The 21,197-nt window shown below is 37.7% G+C and overlaps 1 protein-coding gene across 1 annotated transcript in view; it reads left to right on the top strand.

Moving 5' to 3' along the window:
• The first annotated feature begins 377 nt into the window (after nucleotides 1-377).
• Nucleotides 378-21,197, top strand: part of LOC124398837 (probable phospholipid-transporting ATPase IIA) — a 50,078-nt gene continuing 29,258 nt past the window's right edge. The window contains exons 1-16 of the mRNA XM_046869279.1: nucleotides 378-995; nucleotides 5,303-5,447; nucleotides 6,851-6,964; nucleotides 7,072-7,180; nucleotides 9,161-9,219; nucleotides 10,708-10,759; nucleotides 11,941-12,035; nucleotides 12,117-12,197; nucleotides 12,287-12,362; nucleotides 12,491-12,567; nucleotides 13,320-13,480; nucleotides 13,765-13,907; nucleotides 16,870-16,982; nucleotides 17,890-18,099; nucleotides 20,231-20,392; nucleotides 21,085-21,177. Of these exons, the coding sequence (XP_046725235.1) occupies nucleotides 919-995; nucleotides 5,303-5,447; nucleotides 6,851-6,964; nucleotides 7,072-7,180; nucleotides 9,161-9,219; nucleotides 10,708-10,759; nucleotides 11,941-12,035; nucleotides 12,117-12,197; nucleotides 12,287-12,362; nucleotides 12,491-12,567; nucleotides 13,320-13,480; nucleotides 13,765-13,907; nucleotides 16,870-16,982; nucleotides 17,890-18,099; nucleotides 20,231-20,392; nucleotides 21,085-21,177 (1,767 nt within the window). The 5' untranslated portion in view covers nucleotides 378-918. The remainder of the gene's footprint in view (nucleotides 996-5,302; nucleotides 5,448-6,850; nucleotides 6,965-7,071; nucleotides 7,181-9,160; nucleotides 9,220-10,707; nucleotides 10,760-11,940; nucleotides 12,036-12,116; nucleotides 12,198-12,286; nucleotides 12,363-12,490; nucleotides 12,568-13,319; nucleotides 13,481-13,764; nucleotides 13,908-16,869; nucleotides 16,983-17,889; nucleotides 18,100-20,230; nucleotides 20,393-21,084; nucleotides 21,178-21,197) is intronic.

Raw genomic sequence — 21,197 nt, 5'->3', positions numbered from 1 at the left:
TATGCTATAATGTGGATCCAAAACATCAGCTTGTCAAACATCTACCTCAATTTGATGCCTTTCTTATTCTTGCTCTACTGACTTGAACAGCTGTAAATATATATATATATTTTTTTTCCTCCTCCCCTGTCAAGTGCTTGGAGTAGGTGATGTTGACGCTTATCCTTTCCAGAACCTGCTGATTTATTATATTTTTTATTCTTCTCTCAATTTTCCTTCTAGTAATGAATGTATCACTGGACACTTTGCACAACTCTTGCTCAGAATAGAACAAGGTGCCCTCAGAAAAGACTCCTGTACATTTTCTTTTGTATGCATTGCCAAGTTGTGCCTTTTTTTTTTTTTTTTTTTTTTTTGGTGGTTTATTTTGTATTTTTTTTTTTTTTTTTTAAGGAAAAAGATTGTCAGGTCTTGGTCAGAGGGGTCTTGTATTCTTCGAATGCTGAGTCTGTTTTAGGTTTGATTACAGTGTAGGTTTTTTTGTAAATGTTTGCTCCCCCCTGCTCAATCCTGTCTTGATTTATATTTTGAAAAATAAAACCAGGATCTTTCAAACCAAGGCTCTTTTGACTTCAGTTTGTGTGCAATGTGGGGATAAAATGCTGAATCAAGGAAACTTGGGAATGTATTAAAGTGGGGGAACATGTCATCTGTTCATGGGGTGATACAAATGTTTAATTTCTAAGTGAGAAATTTGTTCATTTACTGCTCTGCAGCCTTGGTCTAGATTATCAGGAAAATGAACAGGTGTTGTTTATAGACGTGGATGTGCAGCCGCTAATGTCATCCCATTCGCGCTCTTGTGTTCAAGCTGCATTGAGGATCTCTGACTCTAAGCTCTGACTGCTCCAGCTTCTGCTCGCTTCCGCCCTGCCAGGAGACACGCCTGGCTGATTTCAAAACCGGTATCGGCCCATCATGGCCGGAATGACTGATAATATTCCCCTGCAGCCGGTTCGGCACAAAAAACGACATGACAACAAAAATAAAATCGGGTAAGAGCAGCGTTCAATGGAGGCATCGCATTTTCATAAAGGGAAAATATCTGTTCTGTATATCTGCTCATTGGTTAGCCTGCTAGCTTGGCAGCTAACCTCCATAGGGCGTAATAAACGTTTGCGGTATCATTTCACCCTTGATACATTCATTTCTTATTTATTTTACGTTTGGATAATTTATTTCGGATCAGGACCCTTTTTTTTTTTTTTTTATCTTAAACACCGAGATAACGAACGCACCTACATCCTTGTTCCGGGTCTTATCCGTACGTGCAGGTGCATATTGTTGGTTTCAAGACGAAATGTTGAATTTGTCAAATATGGCAGGTTTTTGTGTTTTAAAGCTTAGAAAATCGAATTAATATTTCATTTCGGTAAACCAAACGAGCCTGTTTGTGCATGAAGCCGTACACGTGAATAATCAACAATATTCGATTTATTATCTAGTCAATCTTTTGTTTTAACAGTCGCAGATTCGACGCCTAGAGCTTCCATTATAATTCAATGCTTAATACAAGTTCGATATTTGATCTGAATGATCATGGTAGTGAATGCTATCGTGTTCTCCAGGGTCTAATATGGACCTCAGGATGGGTGTGTGTGTGTGTGTGTGTGTGTGTGTGTGTGTGTGTGTGTGTGTGTGTGTATGTATGTGTATGTTTACATCCAGTACATCCAGTGCTCTCATCTTCAGTAAGCATTTTATCCTGGTCAGGGTCATACTGGTTAGAACCTGTCCACTGGGAACACTGGGTCAGAGTTGGGGACACACCCAACTGTGAATGAGATGCTGGTCCATCAGTGCATGCCGTTTGCCCAAAATAATCCAATCTAGTTAAGGAGGACATGAGAGAACCAGGAGGAAACCAAGACTGACAGGAGCAGGACAGATACAGACAGTAAACTCGAGCTCAGGATAAAACTAGGGATCCTGGAGCGATGAGACGGCATGAATGGCGTCAGTGCCACCATGTCATCCTAAAGAATATACGCTCTTTTAAATATAGTCTGTGTATAAAAACATGCACATTTTGCTACTACAGTCACATGACCATCAGCCAAATTTTGGTTGTTACCGAAAGCTCTGATGTATGTAAATGTTCTGATTTATCAGTAAAAACAATAAGGTAATAACATTGTCCAGCACAAGTGACAGATATGTGTCAAATATAACTGCCTAATGAGAAAAGAAGTGATCTATACATGCTTGCATTTAACACTCAGGTGCCGTGGAAAGTCCTTGACTCGCGCAGGCATGTGCTTTCGTCAGGTTTAGGATGTGACTAAAATGTTTCTGTCAAGGTCCTGCTTTGAAAAAAAAATGTTTCCTGGTGAAAATCCAAACCATGAATTTAATACACATTTTTTTAATTTTTTGTGCGTGTGTGTGCATGGTCGTTTGACTTGGCTTGGCATCACATCTGAGGTGCATTCCCAATTTGTTTGCAATGTCCCCAGACCCACCAAGGATCCACCATGACCCCATCTAAGATAAAATGCTTACTACTGAAGATAAATGAATGAATAAACCAGATTAATAACTTATACCGTACAAACAATCCCCGGGTTACTGTGTACATGAAATAGTCTTTTTTTTTTATGCTGCTGACACATGAGGCACTTTGTGCACTTCATAAGGCAACGAAGGGAAGGCAATATTAGAACTTTCCATATGTTCCCGAGTCATGACCTACCATCTACTATTTGCAATGGAAATCATTCGAGAGAATTTAAGGCACTTCATAATGCAAAAAGGAAGAACATTAACATTTTTCTTAAATCGAATTCACATCTCCACCCATTGAATTCTATGTGTTCATTTCCATTTTAGTACTCGAGTGAGCATCCAAAACACTCACGTAATTATTGTTCGTTGCTCAGTATTATATTCTGACTACAAGAAGAAAACGCTGTCTATATGGAAGGAGAATATAGATAGGAGACAACATTATGTTTCAAAAATCACGGTCTTCGAGATGAGGTTTGTTTGATAAAGGAGGTGGTTAGTAGATAATGTTACACTACACATGACTGAAGAACTTAGGGACTGGTTGAGAATAAAACAAATGGCCATGGAGAGCTTAAAAAAAGGTTTTTAAAGTCAAATACACTATTTTATTTATTTATTTATAAAAGACAGTTTTTCGCTATTTAAAAAAGCTTATTTATTTCAGAGTGCCTTTCTAGCAATAATCTCTATTACCTTGGTGATAGTTTTTTTCAAGGGCTGTTATTTATGATTATATTATTTCTTTATAACTGTACTCGCTTTAGTTACGCTGTAGTGGTTTTTAGTTGGTCTTGCAGAAGCTGTCTCATCCTTGATTCCTCCAGTGTGGCCGAGTTAACACGGTGGTCATGTTGTAATCCGGGAAGGTCATGAATGAACATACCGAGAGAAGTTAATATTTTGAAGGCCACAAACTAAGAGACGATCACAAATTGCGTAACTGAAAAGTTGTCACCATATATTGTGTAACTTGGTCCTATGAGTTAATATGTCGTGGGAACATCATACGTATTATGCCGTGCCTGGTTAATAAGTTGGAGAGAGATTTCGCAGGTGGTTGTAGGTAATGCTGTGTTCATGGCTCACTGCCAACGATGTAGGTATGACTTTGGTTTGATAGCATTCCATAGTGTTTTTTTTTATTGACTTACTATATTTTTGTACACGTTTCCTGTATTTTTATTTTTACTACATTCTATTGTTTTATTGATATGACAGAAGGTTCTCTGTTTTTGGTCACACGGTGAGACGACTAACTAAGAGAAAACTTTTCAGTATTGTGACAAAAAAAAAATCCTTGAACCTTGATTTTAGGTTTAGGTCACAATGGTGGAATCTGGCTTGTAGATACAAGTTCAATATACAGTGCTAGTCAAAAGTTTAGCACTAGGGCTGCAGCTATGGATTATTTTAGTAATCGAGTATTCTACCGATTAGTCCACCGATTTATCGGATAAGAAGTACTTTTTCTTCATTAAAGAGCGATACTAAATATATGGAGAAAATTATAAGGAATGAGGAAAATCTAAGAAAAAATAAGGCAGGTCTCTTAAAATGAATAAGCAAATTGTTTCTTTTTTAGAAAAAATTACATTTAGTGCATTTAATTGCCACGTGACATCAAAATGCAAATACAAATATGAAAATAAAAAAATCCTAAAAATTAATTTTAAATTACTTCAAAAAAAGGTAAACAGTAACTCGAATTGTCGTTTCAGCCCTAGTTTGCACACAATGTCTCCTGCAGTGCTTATTGGTGCTGTTTTCCATCACACTCTGATCCAACTTATTCCAAACCATTTTAACTGATTGTAGATCGGGTGATTGTGAAGGCCAGGTCATCTGATTCAGCACTTCATCGCTCTACTTCTTGAACAAATAGCTCTTACATATCCTAGAGGTGTGTTTGGGGTCATTGTCCTGTTGGAAAACAAATGACGGTCCCACTATGTACAAACCAGATGAAATTGCATGTCACTTTAAAATGCTGAGGTCGCCATGTTGGTTAAGTGTGCCCTCTGTTTTGACTAAATCACCAACCGTGTCAACAGCAAAGCACCCTCACCCCATTACACCTCTTAAATGCTTCACAGTGGAAACCACACATTCAGGAACTGTCCATTCCCACTGTGTTTAACAAAAATCTCAAGAAGAAGAAGTTACACTACATTACTCTTACATTAAGGCTACAAGGTACTTTGTCAATTGTTTTGGATAAGAGTGTCTGCCAAATGCCACACATGTTAATATAATTGTAAATAACACAGATATTTAGAACTTGTCATTCTTATATTTTGGTCTTCTTTTCCATTATATAATGACTTCAAAGCATTTTTCATGATTACATTTGTATAATTATATTATATTATATTATATTATATTATATTATATTATATTATACTATTTCAGATTTACAAAATCTTTTCAGTAAATATGAAATATTTGTATGAAATAATATTTTCATTTAAACATTTCATATTAAAAATATGAATAGAAAAGAAAATAATCATTTTACATTTTTATTTTATCCTGTTCTTTTATCTGAAAAGCTTTCTAGCTGCCTGCACTTGACAAAAGAACAAAAGAAGGCAATATTCAAAAAGGGTCCTTTTTTGAAAGTTATGTAAATTCCTTAACTACTTTTATAGTCACAATTTTCGTGGTAGAGCTCGAAATGCATTTGCAGTAGGAACTGAAAACTTTGTTAGGTGCACAGATGAAGCAAAAACATTCACTTAAGATTTTGTTAACGGCTGTAAAGAATGTGTAAAACAAGCGCAGATGTGTTTTGCAGGTGCTGCCCGTGGTCGAGGTGTTGCGGAGCGGGAGAGTTTCGTCCTCGGACAGTATGGCTCGGACATCCTGAGAAAAGGGAACAGCGGTACCCGAAGAATGTCATCAATAACCAAAAGTATAATTTCTTCACCTTTCTGCCAGGGGTAAGAGGCAACAAATAATCCCCCAGGAGCACAGTACTACACATTGCTAGAACACTTTGTTTTCCATATTTTCCTGAACCAAGCTAAACTTTAGTGATTTTCTTGCATAGGCCCCTTTGAAAAACATCACTTACCAGATTTTTGCTTAAAACTTTTTTGCATGGCAAATAACCAGAGATTGCAATAGCACTTCTGCATGGTAAAAAAAAAAACTGTTGTTGTGATTGTTGAGGCACAGCAAAAAATTTTTGCAAAATCAGTCATTTATATAGCATTACATTATATGAGTATATAGTTTGAAGAAATTGACGTGAAAAGTTGCAGGTATGTGAGTTGAAATCTCATCAAACTGTCAATAAACCAAACTATACGTTTTGTTTAATGCTGTAATTAGTGCTGCTATATACACTCATTGGTCACTTTATTAGGAACACTCAGACACCTGTTTATTTATGAGATCTGGTAATCGGAAAAGAAGACAGGAAACCCACTGTAACCTCAGATTTCTGTTCAGAGCTGAAAGGAGTGGGACTCCATGTGGTTTGGCATACTGTGCGTTCTGAGATGCTTTTCTGCTCAGCACAGCTTTAAAGTGTGGTTATTCTTTTCAGCTTGCATTAGTTGCACTGAAGTATTTCCATGTATGTGTGCTAATCCCAGGAGATCTGCGATTTCTGAACCAACTACATGATTGTCCAGAATAGTGTCCAAAAAGTTTCCAGACTGGCTCTGTTTACAAGAAGGAATTTTTTTGAATCTACATTTACAAACTATCACCTTTAAAATAGTCCCCATGCACAGCAGTACAGCGCTCCCAGCGTTCCTGCCACTTCTGGAACGTGTCCTGGACGTCTTCTTTTCAAATCAAGCAACTTCTGCGATTCACACTGGATCTCCGCAATGGTGTCAAAAATAGCGACCTTTGTGCTGGATCTTCATCTTAGGGAAGAGGGCAAAGTCCGCAAGGAAGTCATATCTGGCCAGTAGGGTGGGTGCGGAAGTGAGATCATTTGGATTGTTCTCCCGACGATCATCATGCACAAGTGGCCATATGGTTTTGACATTTTCGGGGGTTAAGTTCGTTAAAGGACTTTCTGATCTTCCAGCAAGGTTCTTCCGCTCTTGCTCTTTGCCAAATTATTTTCTGTGAATCCCTTTTGATCTTCACAGAAGTATCATTTCACTTGCACATCTCAGCACATATTTGCATAAGCCTTACATGTTTTGAGAGTATATGTCTTCAAGGGTGAAGGCTGACGTATTTTACTTACAGTCGTCTCTATGTAATGAATCATTCTTCAATTAATGCCATTCAGTCATGCTTTCATTATGTGCATGTTTACCCTGTAACTGTTAAACATCATTCCAGATTTTAATGAAAATACTACTCAATACATTTTCAGGTGCTGTTTAACCAGTTCAAGTACTTCTTCAATCTGTACTTTCTGCTGCTGGCCTGCTCTCAGTTTGTGAATGAACTCAGACTAGGGGCTCTGTACACCTACTGGGTTCCACTGGTGAGTCGAGGCCTTTTCTGCCTGTGTTGCCTTTTTATAAAAAAGATATCAAACCTTTAATACTACTTATATATAATGTATTTATATATATTTTTTGCTTGGTGCAGGGTTTTGTTTTGATCATCACCATAGTGAGGGAAGCAGTCGAAGAAATCCGATGTTTTCTGCGGGACAAAGAGGTCAATTCACAGATTTATAGCAAGCTCTGTACAAGAGGTGAGCTGTTGTTTACAGTGGAATGGCATGCAGCTGGATGTCAGCTGGCAGAGAATAGCTTTGTTGTTGTGAACTTTCTTGTATAAGCATGTCCGCCATTATCTAGTGTGTAGTAAGCAACTGTCTAGAAAATATCCTTCTGGATCTTTGTATGAGATCAGTATCACACATCAGCTGGTGCTTTCAAGTATGAAATCCAAATTCTAAACAAACAGTGGACAAATTGCACTCAGGTTTTTGACTCAGTTTTTAAATGGTTTGACTCTTAAGTTTATGTTCTGTTTTCATTCATCAGGCATTCGTCCCTTTTAGCACAGCGTCTTTGAGATTTACAGCTTCTAAGTTTCCACTGTTCCTAGCTCAGTTTGAAAAACCTGACCATAAACTTTTGCTGTTAACCTCCACTCTTCTGGGAAAATGTTCAACTAGATTTTGGAGTGTGCTGAAACTTGTGCTCATTCAGCCACATCAATTAGATGTAAAGTCAGGTAATGATGTGGGGTGAGGAGGCCTGGGGTACAGTCAGCATTTCAATTTGTGCTAAAGATGTTCAGTAGGATTGAGGTCAGAGATCATTAGTAGGTCACTCAAGATCTTCCACTCCAACACATGTAAACCATATCTCCATGGAGGTGGCTTTGTGCATAGGGCACAAAGCATTGCTATGCTTGAACAGGTTTGTGGTCTTCTGAAGGAAAGGTTTAATGCTACAGCATTCATAGTCTATTGTGTGCCTCTAGCTTTGTGGCATCAGTCTGGGAACGGACCACAAATGGATGGAAAAGTCAGGTGTCCTAATACGTTTGTGTATGTTGCACCATAAATAAGATCTGTAGAAGATATTTGACACCAGCACTGTGATTTATACCCACCACACATGTCTTAAAGCAGTTCTCTATCTTTCTTGAAGGAACTTTACGCTTGCGTTCTTACATATCAAATGACTTGTCACCGACGTGTCTCTTTGGTAGGCATTTGCGAACCTTGATTTTTAAACGCAACAAATTTGACTGTTGTAAATAAACCATTCAATGCAGGAAATGTGTTAAATAAAATGCGAAAGTGTTTGTGTGAGTAGCCAATTATATCATAGTCCTGCTAACGGCTTTGTCACTGGTTTTAAATGTATTTTCTGTAACAGCAAAAATATATAAAATTTTAATATATTACTTATATGTCTTGTAAATTGTATTATATATTTTTTTTCAATATATAAAAATATAAAAAAGTCATATTTAAAAAGGTTTTTGCCCTAATCATATGGCTTCAATATCCAGAACTGAAGTTTTCTTTTTCTTTCTTTCTTTCTTTCTTTCTTTCTTTCTTTCTTTCTTTCTTTCTTTCTTTCTTTCTTTCTTTCTTTCTTTCTTTCTTTCTCTCTTTCTCTTTCTTTCTTTCTTACTTTCTTTCCCACATAAATTTTTTTTGACTTTTCACTCTAAATTTCAGAATTATAGCAGAGTACAATGACTCTGCTCTTCGATAGCCTGAGTGCACATACCTGTATATGTGTACATGCTAATGTTTTGCATATGCTTCGTATGAGGTCCCTACACAGGTTATAGGTCGCCGACCTTTTCCAAACAATTTCAGTCATTAATTTGGAGTGGAATGAGAGAGAGTTCTGCCCAATTCCAGAACGCTTGTAAAGCCTCATAGGAGGGTATTGTTGAGAAGTAAATGGAAACCTCGAGGTCTGGGAAATCTCAGAAGAAACACTTCGTGAAATTGAATATGTACTCTTGAATATACACAATTAATGCTTGTCTCAGTGAAACAGCATCAGATGCTGAAAAAAAAAAAAACACCAGGAAGATAAATGTATGGAAAATACATACTTTAAAAATAACGCATCCTAAGTTACTATAATAATTATCTTTGAAGGCGATTTGGAGTGGTATATTTCTTTAAATTATCTGCATCCATAGCGAATGAAAGAGTTTGTTGGCTTCGCTAATCCTCTTTCTTGTCCTCTCCAAGGAACAATGAAGGTGAAAAGTAGCAGCATCCAAGTTGGAGATCTTATCATCGTTGAAAAGGTTGGTGTGTTAATCAGCTCAGTCTTTGAAAAAGGTTGGAGGTCTTGTGACTAATGGCATCTTATCCTTATGAATACTTGAACTGTTTTCCCACTGAGAACTGTAACTCGACTCTTGAGCCAAACATCTATCTATCTATCTATCTATCTATCTATCTATCTATCTATCTATCTATCTATCTATCTATCTATCTATCTATCTGTCTGTCTGTCTGTCTGTCTGTCTGTCTGTCTGTCTGTCTGTCTGTCTGTCTGTCTGTCTGTCTGTTTATCTATTTATCTATTTAAAAATCAGTTTAAATATTTAATGTCAACAATTTTTATATTCTCAAACAATAGCCATGTGAGGATACACCAATTTACACGTTCTATTTAAAAATTCCAAATTGCCTTGATTGAGAGCGAACTATTGAGAGACTAAGTAATGTAGCCTGGGGCCAGTGGTTACGTTATAAGTAATCCTGTGTAATTCCACTCTGGTTGAGGTCTGTGTTGCCTTTTGTTAAGCAGTTGCCTTTTTTGTCTTGCGGTCTGCAGCTTGTTGTAAGAAGATTTGTTTGTCTGGCATCTAAACTCCGAAGACATGAACGAGCAGGCTAGGCTTTGTTCTGGCACCCTGAAGAAATTCTTGCTCAATTAGCGAAGCATTTATCTGTATTCGATTGAAGATATTTACTGCTGGTGATGTTTCAGGAAAGACAAATGAGTCGACAGGGTACCTGGAACAAACAGAATTATTAGGTTTTTTTTTCAGGGTTTACTGGTGGCCAAAGTATGAAAAAAAGTACTGCTTATTGACTTTCAGGGCAGGACATTTGTCTTGTCTTGTATTTGATATGTAGCTATGCTAAGAGATAGCAGGGTGAAAAGTGGTGCTGTAACTATAGCACATGCTTATCAATTCTACCACACATTTTGCCGAGGTGCGATCTGTAGAATGTTTTTTCTGTTGGAGTGGATCAATTTGCATGCACAAATGATAGGCCTTTTTAGAATCAGGAACAAACAGGTATGTGGAAACATGACCAAATAGAGCAAAAGTGTATTTTTTATCAGTAAAAGACACATGAAGACATTAGCCATATATGAATAATGTGCTGTATGTATGATATGAGGAGATGCAAGACACTAAATCTTAGAATTGAGCAGCTTGCTTTGTTGTCGAGGTTGGAAAATTGATATGCCCCATTGGAAACGCTGTTAGAAGATGATTTTACTCATAAATGAATATATTAACTTTATTATCAAATAAATAGAATGGGAAGCTTTTACATGACTGGCGTTCTGATGATTTGTAATCTGTATTCTTTTAAAAGCATGTAAAATAAATTCTAGTTTTGATGGACTTCAATGCAGGAAATGATTTCAGTAGTTCAGTAGTTGTTGTAATCTAAATGAAGCAGGACTGAGTTGGTAGAGGAGACTCCCTTATAGGTGGTCATGTCGCCTTTTGTAACCATCTCTCCTTCATTCTTTCACACTCCACTAGAATCAACGTGTTCCTGCTGACATGATCTTCCTTCGGACCTCTGAAAGAAACGGTAAACGTCTCTCACTGCATTCCAGGCTTCCAAACAGAAAGGAAGGGAAAGAACCGAGTTCTAAGTACACCCGCAAATTACTTTCAAATAAGGGCCATTTTATTGCCGACGCCTGTCACCGAGTGGAGCGATGGCGTGTCGGCGTCACGCTATGGTTTCTGAATCTTGGCCTAAAAAAAGCTTTTGCCTGCTCAGCTGGTTATAGCATGGAATAATCAAATCTCATCTTGACTGAGATTTCTTTTTGTCTTTCAAATGCCAAAGGCAGTTGGCGAGGAAAATCAAGACATGCAAAGCGACGCAGAAAATCGAAAGAATACACAAAACAAACAAATGCAAAGGGCAGAAGGACAGGGTATCATCTGAATAAACAAATGACCAAGAGATTGAAATTTGTTGCGTGCTACACAGAGTGTTGTTATGTCTAAAAAGTTCAACTGCAAGGTCACCTGGGAAAACAGTCCATGTCTGAAAAATGAAAGATTTAGATCATTTTTAAAGCACTGGGTTTTTAAGTTGTATTTTTTTTTTTAAAGACATTTTTAGTCTTGAAGGCCACACATTTAGTGCTCACCAGACTACAAACACAAACCTAAATAGGTTTGTTGAGTGTCCTGGCTCAAATCTGTTTTTTCTTGATGGGGGTTGAAACGTGCCTGCTTGATGTGTTGGTTTTACAGGAAGGGGTGCATTGTTATCTGCCCTGCAGATGTAGACCATTAGGTCAATTATAAAGAGCCTAGGGTTCCACAGCCCCAGCAGGATGACACATCTTTAAAATGGGGGCAGGGATGTGAAAATCTTGCATATAAACCAAACTCAACTAGTTTTAGTTGAATGTGTGTGTAGCTGTTTTAAAATAGTTTAATAACATTTAAAATAAATTTTACTTGATTAACATGTAGGTAATGCTGCTTGAGGATGATGATGATGATGATAAGCTATGCTATAGGAATTTTGATATTTATTGCATAAAATACATTAAAATCAACGTCCATATGTGGTTGGACAAAGGAATTATGCACCACAGTGCCCTCTGGAGGCTGGCTATATAAAATGCAACAGTTTATAAGTCAAAATGCTTTATGTAAGCCAAGACGAACTGTAGTGCTTAATCGTATGTAATAAATGATCAATGAACTCTCAGTACAACTGTTTTTAATCCGTCTATTATTTTTAAGGTTCATGCTTTCTGAGGACCGACCAGCTGGATGGAGAAACAGACTGGAAACTGCGCCTCCCAGTGGCCTGCACACAAAGACTTCCTACTGCAGCAGTGAGTTATTAACCAAATTCATAGAATTGAATATTGAATATGCCAGGCGCCATTTAGCACACGGAATGTGTTTGCTTGTAGGACCTTCTACAGATCAGGTCGTTTGTGTACGCCGAGGAACCGAATATCGACATCCATAACTTCATCGGTACCTTTACACGGGTGAGTACAGACGTGCTGATATGATCCACCGCATTCTTAACGTGAATTGAAACCGTAAAAACTCACCAGAAAGCTGCTGCTGTTTCCAGGAGGATGGAGACCCTCCCGTGAACGAGAGCCTGAGTATCGAGAACACACTGTGGGCCAGCACTGTTGTTGCCTCGGGTAAGCGAAATCGATACACTGCTTGTTTCTGCACCTTCATGTGTGGGTACTTAGAATTTATGTTTTATTGTGTGCTCATTTCTACTGTGTGTGTGTGTGTGTGTGTGTGTGTGTATCTGCAACTACAGGTACAGTGATAGGGGTTGTGATTTACACCGGCAAAGAACTACGCAGCGTTATGAACACGTCTAATCCAAGAAATAAGGTACCGTTTACAAATGGGTTTCAATGTACAATTTGATGGTATTTTATAAAAATAAAAAAACACAACAGTAATAATATTATGTAATCTTATTGTTATTGTTGTGATATTTTAATTTATGCTCAATTGCTGTTGAAATTTCTAATGTAATTGGTCAGTAAAGTCAGGGTCTGAAGTATGGTGAGAAGAACTGGGGTGCAGTCAGAATTTTGATTCATCCCAAAGGTGTTCAGTAGGGCTGAGGTCAGAGCTTTATAGCAGGCAAAACGATCTTCTACTCCAGTCCATGTAAATTATATGGTCCTTTCATGCTGGAACAGGTTTGGGTCTCCTATTTCAAGTGAAGGGAAAATATAAAGCTTTTGAATTCAGAAACATTGTATACAATTGTGTGTATAAAATAATAATATATATATATATATATATATATATATATATATATATATATATATATATATATATATATATATATATATATATATATGAAGGTTGAAGCTCAGTGGATAAGGCTCTGGGTTACTTTTTGGAAAGTTTGGGGTTCAAGCCCTGGAATTGTCAAGCTGCCAGTCTTGGGGCCCTTGAGCAGGGCTGACCCTGTGCTCTGACCCCAGCTTCCTACATCACTGGGATATGTATAGAAATAACAATTTCCACGATCAATAAAGTATTCTAAATAAATAAAATAAATATGGCTGGTGTTTCAATACTTCTGTTCATATAGTGTATAAGATGTTGATGCCAATTTGCTGCTGTAGATCGGCCTTTTTGACCTGGAAGTGAATTGCTTAACCAAGATTCTGTTCGGAGCCCTGGTGGTGGTCTCTCTGGTCATGGTGGCTCTGCAGCACTTTGCTGGTCGCTGGTACCTTCAGATCTTCCGCTTCCTGTTGCTCTTTTCCAACATAGTGCCCATCAGGTGAGGGATTGTTTTATATTTGGGATACTTTACTCAGTGTAGTGTGTGTACATTAATATAACAGATTACTGTAAAGAAGAAATTAAGTAGTTTGACCGTAAACACTATTGCTGCACTGGTTAAATACCACTCATCTTTACAATCTGCAGTTCATTTAAGTGAAATTAATTTTTTTAGCATATAACACGAGTAAAACATTGAATTAATGTTGCAAGTAGTGCACTATTTAAAAATCGCTTCAGCCAGTTTCTACAGTAGTGTTACCCATTTAATCTGATTTTCAGTTTGCGTGTAAACCTGGATATGGGCAAGATGGTGTTCAGCTGGATGATCAAGAAGGATTCCAAAATCCCCGGGACTGTGGTTCGAGCCAGCACCATCCCCGAGCAGCTTGGACGAATCTCCTATCTCCTCACTGATAAAACGGGTGAGAATCAGATTTTGGGATTTGCACCTGATTGCAATTGATTAAACCAGTAAAGACCACACCCAAATTAGAAAAATTCAATTCAGTTCAATTCATTTTTTTTTTGTATAGCGCTTTTAACAATGAACATTGTCTCAAAGCAGCTATACACATAATGGGGTGATAAAAAATGAATATGTTCTTATTTATAAATGGCTTGTTATTGGAAGAGGAGGTTTCAAGTTAGCAGAAAGTTTCCAGTTAACCACTTGTTATAACTATGGTAAGCGAAAAGACATCTAAAAATGCAGAACATGTAGAACCTGGAGGTGGATGGGACAGGAGAAGACTGCATTGGGTTCTACTCCTGTCAGCCAACAGAAATGTGAGACTACGTTAGGCATAGTTTCATTAAAATCGGACCATCGAAGATCAGTAACAGACCAGGTAAAATAAATGTTTCAGTTCTGTACCTGTGCCCACTGTAGACTTACAGTTCTGTATTCACCTGCCATGAGTGAAACCCTCTGTAGACTTCTGCTGTAACAGTAACAGTGTAACTTGCTTTTGGGCCACATCAAAAACTCCTCAATGACTAGTTGTGTTTGTATTGTGCAATGGACAATGGCCCAAAGCAGATTTACAGAGATAAAGAGGAAGTGAAGTTTGAATGTATAACTTTATTTAACCTTATAAGTTTATCCCTAATAAACATGCATGTGGCGACAGTGACAAGGACAAAACTCCCAGAGACGTTATGAGGTACAAACCTTGAGAGGAACCAGACTCAAAAGGGAACCCATCCTCATCTTGGTGGCGCTGATTGTCCATTTATAATAGTTCAATCATGGTTAAGGTGTACTGTTCCGTGATGGCCACTGATGCCAAACTGTTCATGCAAACTGCGGTCCTAAGCCATTGTTGCAGACTGTTGATATTAATTACAGTCCAAATCCATCCTCATTGTTCAGTGAGTTGCTCAGTAAATTCATGGACCTTTAGGATGTGCTTGTGGAACTATCCTCAGCTGTACATGGTCTCCAATTGAAGACCAACTCCAACTCTATCAAGAGGTAGGGTATCGGGATAAATGAGCTGAAGGGAAGAAAGGGACAGGAACACTGGTCACTGTACCTCAGGAGCATGTTGGGTGAGAGAAAGAGAGAGAGAAATAAGGATATTTACATTTTTTAGTTTCTCTAGTCTTTACAGTAGAGAGAGAGAAGGGGGGGTGAGATCAGCAACTGCATGTTTTTGTGGAGTCTATTCTGTATTGTCAATAAAAGTGCTATAAAGACTAGAGAGGGAAAAAGAGCTTAACGCTTCACGTGCCTCTTGACTACATGGCTTCCTTAATAAATCTGCAGAAGGAATGAACAATCTTTTTAATGGATTTTAACTCAAAGGCTTGCCAAAAAAAAGTGTTCGCTCAGAATTATCGTTTTGTCTTTAATCCAGTCAAATATATTCTTGTTAATGGCATAGCTCAAGAGGACCACATAATATTTCAGGTCTCATATATAACGTCTCTTAGTCAGAAAAAAGGGGAAAGATTTTGTTTTTGAAGCTCGATTTATTCTCAGTAATCCAGCGGGTACTCCAGAGCGTCCCATTTGCGAGACTAAAATAAAAGCAGTGTGTGGTTTGGTGTGAAAGCCGATAGCACTGAAGTGACTTTAAGGACTGGAGACAGTAGCTCAAGGTTAGTTTAGATCTTTTCCGTGGAGCTTAGGTAGTGCGCTGTGGGCAAAGTCGTGTCACTTATTAGAATTTAAAGCCATTTCCATCCTTTTTTTCCAGTTTTCCTCTGACCTCTCTTGTTAAATTCTCCCCTTCTGATTTATGACACCGAATGACAGATGCTTTTTACGTCAAGGGAAAGAAAGAGTTGTAAACTAGTGGACAACGGAAGTGTGACTCAGGCAAGAGTGAAACACTGTTAAGTAGAACGTGATCTGCTGAGGTGTCAGGAAACACGTACTAAGCTTTCTGCCATTACTAAGCCTTTAGATTTTATGTTCTGATTTTGTGGTTTGAAAGAGAATGGAACGGTGGGTCTGGTGAGTCTCTTTCTCCTGAAGAGACTTTTCTTTTAGTCAGAAAAGATCCAGCTTTGCCTCTGACTGTTATAAAGCCCTGACACTGGAGACTGGAGAAATGCATATACTCAAATTCATTTCTGTGGAGAAAAATTGATACTTTCTGTATGATTCTGTATTAGAATGAGCGCATTAAAGCTCAGGTTCAACAGTTGTCCTGGTGCAATGAATTGAGAAACTGGTGACCAATCAGAATTAAGAATCTAATGATTATACCAAAGCTGTGATATTAATCATAGTAAAACATTAGGAGTTGTCTGAGTAACATTTAGGTTTCAAACGGGTAGCCCTTTGGATTTTTTATTTTTTTTCCCAAACAGTTGGAATTATAACTTATAATAATCATAAAATAATTCAGTTCAGTTTTATTTCTATAGTGCTTTTAACAATTTACATTTTCCCGAATGTTTGAATTTATAGGTTTGTCTCTAATAAGCTAACCAATGGTGATTTTGACAAGAAAAATAAAATCCCTGAGATGTTATGAAGAAGAAACCCTGAGAGGATCCCGACTCAAAAGGGAACCCATCCTCTTTCTGGGTGTTTGTTCATTGTTTGTTTTATTGTTGTTGAGGTGTACTGTTTAGTGATAGGATCTTAAATACAGGACTGATCATGCTAACTGCTGTCCTAGGCCATTGTAGCAGACTGTTTATATTTATTACGGTCCAAATCCACCCTCACAGTTTCTGAGTTGCTCAGTAACTTCATACCTTCAGTGTTTTCAGTACAGACAGAGTTTCAGTAATAGTCTTTATTTATTCTACGATTTCTTGTTGGGTCCTGTTTGGATTGGATATCTGCGTTTTAAGTTAGCAGGTGTTTCCTACGCAGTCATTTGCAAATAGCTGTTCTCTGACTGGTTGGATGGCCTCTTTTAATAGGAACTCTCACACAGAACGAGATGGTGTTCAGGCGTCTTCATCTTGGCACCGTGGCATATGGAATGGATTCTATGGATGAAGTGCAGAGTCATGTGTTCAGCGCCTACACTCAGGTAACTAAAACCCAGTAAATAAGTGAATAGCCTGGTGTTAATCTGGATAATGCAGATTAGTTAAGGCTATTAAGTATACCCTTGTTAAATAAATAAAGCAAAATAAATCTAAAGGTGTGTCAAAATGTTTATTGTTCAATAATACTACGGTCTAGTAAACATTCAAATTCTTAAGCTGTTCTCTCAGAGAGTTGATTTAACTGTTCTAGGAAGTTCAAGTTGCCAACAATGTCCATAATGACAAAAGAAACCCTAACTTCAGGCGTATAGGAAAGCGAACCACATATGGCCAGTCCTTCAGCATGCGCCTCATAACCCCTTAAGGACATGCTTTGTCCCTTTGACATTTGAAGTCATTAGAGCAGGAAACAGGATTTGCTTGTTCCCTGCCTCTCGGTGGCTAATTTAATAACTCCGCCATTAACCCCTTAAATATACGACCCAAAAATAGCCCGCAAAACGCTAAAGCTTATTGTTCCAACTTTCTGATACATCTGGGAGCTTTTATAACTTCTCTCGGAGGTCTTAAAGTAGGACATTTGGCTGACACGCTGTTTTATCATTTTGTCAGTGGGGTTGGTAAAGAAGATTTTAGCCGCATTAGTTTTAATTATGGAGCAAGTATACTTTGTTATGGGAGTAAGTAAGAATTTGTAATTTTTTTTGGTATGAATTTACTGTAGAAAACGAAACAATAATTTTGAAAAAGTAAAATAATATTAATTATAATACATAATAACAGAAATGGTAATAGTACTATTACAACTAACTATTATTATTATTATTATTATTATTATTATTATTATTATTATGCGATCAAAAAATTCTCCTCTTGCCAATGTCAACGTATATTATTTACCTCAACCAAGCAATAGGTAATCAGGCCTGCATCCCACCTCTTTCCTAGACTCCACATGACCAGCCGGCCTCCAGAGCCCCAATCACCACAAAGGTGAGGAAAACCATCAGTAGCCGAGTACACGAGGCAGTGAAGGCCATTGCCCTGGTGCACAACGTGACACCCGTGTACGAGGGGAACGGCGTGACCGAGCAGGCCGAGGCTGAGCAACACTACGAGGACACGTGCAGGGTTTATCAAGCCTCCAGCCCTGACGAGGTAACAGTCGTAACCACATTGTAGCCAGAGAGTTACAGAGTGAAGGAATACTGGTATCGGTTATCCATGCGAGTGGAATTTACTTGCAGAAGGATCATATGAATGTACATGAGAGGTGTATCATTACTGTAACTACACTGTATCCACTGAAATCCAGATGTAAATTTAAAATTGTTCTCATAAGGAGTTTAACGTCTATTCTGTCCTCACTATTTCTGTTAGGGGCTTTTTTGAAATGTATTTTTATGTTTGCTTTTGTCGGCAACTCACTAATAGACATTGCATTTTGATAAGTTTTAAGATTAAAAACTGCCCCATAAGATGGAGCACAACTTTCCTGATTTGTTTAGCATATGTGGTGTTTTGTGGTTACTGGGATTAAGTCAAGGTCAGTAGGGAAGTGTGGTTTGGTGGTGACGCAGACCGCGCCTACACACACACACACATACACACACTCACACACACACACTCACTCACTTACTCTCGCTACAAGCAAGGCAATTTTTGGTAACAGACTATGACTAAACATAGAATCACGTACGTCTACTTCTTGCTGCTGGGAAAGAAATTATGAATATTTGATGTAGACTTATCGATATTGTTAATAGTTTTGTACCCTAAACCGCCCCAGTGGTTGACAAACGGAGACGGTGTCACATTTCCAAAACCTGAGCCCACAGTGATCTGTCATTTACAAAAGCAGATGTGAGGAAGAAAATGGATATGGCTTATTTACCTATCTATCAGAGCTAACTGCATCAACCTAGGCCACGTTAACCTCTTACTATAAAAACACGACGTGCCCAGTGGTCAAATGAAAGCAGTCGGGTCAGGCCTCATTTGTTGACTGTGGTGGCTGTGGTCTAGCGGTGGAGCCAGAGTACTTTATACCTCTCACTAGTCCATCTGGATGCTGTGAGATATGTCATTAGCAGCTAGTTGCAGAGGGCATACGAAATAAGGTTTTTGATCTCTCCCTAACCTCTGGTCTGGAAGTTATTGGGCAATAACTTCTGCCTCCCAGAAATCCCTCCCCCCCACCCCCATCAACCCCTTCAGCATTACACTAATGGATGTCATCTGGTTTGTCTTATCTTCATTCGTACACTGAAATGTGGCTGGCCATTCAGTACAAACCATACCAAAGATGGTGATGTTTATTTCTAATGGATAAGGAATGTTCTTATTTTAACTTCTATTTCAAATCTTAACTTCTTGAAACTCATCCTAATGCAGGGCATTTATGGTTCCTTGGATTTCATTTTTAGGTTTTACTGTAGTAGTAGTAGTGGTTCCATGACACCCGTTTTTTTATTTTTTATAAAATGATTCCAGCTTTTTAGACGAAATGTAAAGACTAAAGAAAATAAAAGCTCAAGCTAAATTAATCTTTAAACAATTCTAGGCTATTATACCCTAGAATTACTTTTCATATAAATTCATATATCCTTTAAATTAAATTATATACATTTTTTTAATTCAAATTTTAGTTAGATTTAATTTAAATTAACTCACTATTTTAGTCTAAATATTTCTATATAATAAATTCAGGATAATTCCTTTTTTTCTTGAACAATTGCACTTAAATTACATACACTGTTTTTTTTTTTTAAACTAAATTTGGAACAAATTCAATTATGTTTATCATTTTGATAAATTTTTGACTAAGTTCAATATTTGGAGTAAATTTCAATTAGTTTCATGTTTTTAGAACTAAAATCAGAAAGTCAAAGTCAGCATGTTTCATAATACATTTTGACTAAATTCAGCTTTTTGTTTATTTTTAATTATTAAATTTAGACTAGCGTTAAGGATTTTATTATTTTTTTAGCTTATTCGGTTGTAAAATCAGTTACATTCGGGTTTCATTTCTGGCTTTTAATATGCAATAATTATTTTTATGAGCTAATTTTACTTATATCAACTACATTTTTGACTTAATTAGTTTCTAGACTCATTTAGAGCACTTAAACTTAAACAAGCCCTGATGGCTGCATGTCAAAACATCACATTTATTTGCTTTGCTAAGCATTTCAAGGGCACCTCTAAACCCCAAAAGCAGCAAATGTAAATGTCAAAATGCCAAATCGTTTTTTTTTTTTTCTTGTCTTTTTCTTTCCCATGTGCCTAGGTGTCACTGGTACAGTGGACAGAAAGTGTTGGACTGACTCTGGTGGGAAGAGATCAGTCCTCCATGCAGCTGAGGACCCCTAGTGGTCAAATCCTCAATTTTACCATCCTGCAGATTTTCCCTTTCACCTATGAGAGCAAGCGCATGGGAATCATAGTGCGTGTAAGTATCTTCAATCCCGGCCTGTCATTCCCTTGCAGAGGTTAATACGACAACGATTGCTAAATATTTTTCAGGATACTCACTTACCCCACAACCTGTCTGCCATGTTTCTTTTGGGACTTTCAGTAAGAAGACAGCCATACAGAGTTGTTTGTTTTGGCTAGGGTTGGTCTGAGAAAGCAGTTCCCCTCCTCTGAACCTGATGACTAACTCTCTCCAAACGAAAATGGCTCACTATTGTTGCTGGCTTGGACTGGAGCCCATATTAGTGCACTTGAGGAAACTAGAAATTAATGGGGGTTTCTTTTTGATATCCGTTCAAACACCTCCAAGGACTCTGGAGAGCACGCAGAGTAAAATCGCTCACGCTGTGGAGTGAAAAACAAGATGCACACACAAGTATGCTTTGTAGTCAATCACCATCATTGTGGTTGTAATGTTTTTGAAGGCAGCTGAAAACGAAGCAAAAAACAGTTAAGCATCTTTTAGAATCATGAAATGAATACAATAACGTGACTGATGTACTTGATGTAAAAAAAAAAAAAAAAAGGATTCTAAAGTATACATTTACAGTATCGTTCACTTAATGGGATGAGCCACTTTTCGAGTTATTGAGCTTATTGACAATGTAAGATAAGGTAATCCGGTAGATTGTTTTGCACATCATGCACATCTTTTATCTCTCCTTTCAGGATGAGACGAATGGAGAGATCACATTTTATATAAAAGGAGCTGATGTTGTGATGTCGGGAATAGTACAATACAACGACTGGCTGGAAGAGGAGGTACTTTCACTTTTTGCAGA

Source organism: Silurus meridionalis, chromosome 16, assembly GCF_014805685.1.
Source record: "Silurus meridionalis isolate SWU-2019-XX chromosome 16, ASM1480568v1, whole genome shotgun sequence".
Lineage (NCBI taxonomy): Eukaryota > Metazoa > Chordata > Actinopteri > Siluriformes > Siluridae > Silurus > Silurus meridionalis.
The sequence above is the reverse complement of the archived record's forward strand: the minus strand, read 5'-3'. Positions and strand labels throughout refer to the sequence as shown.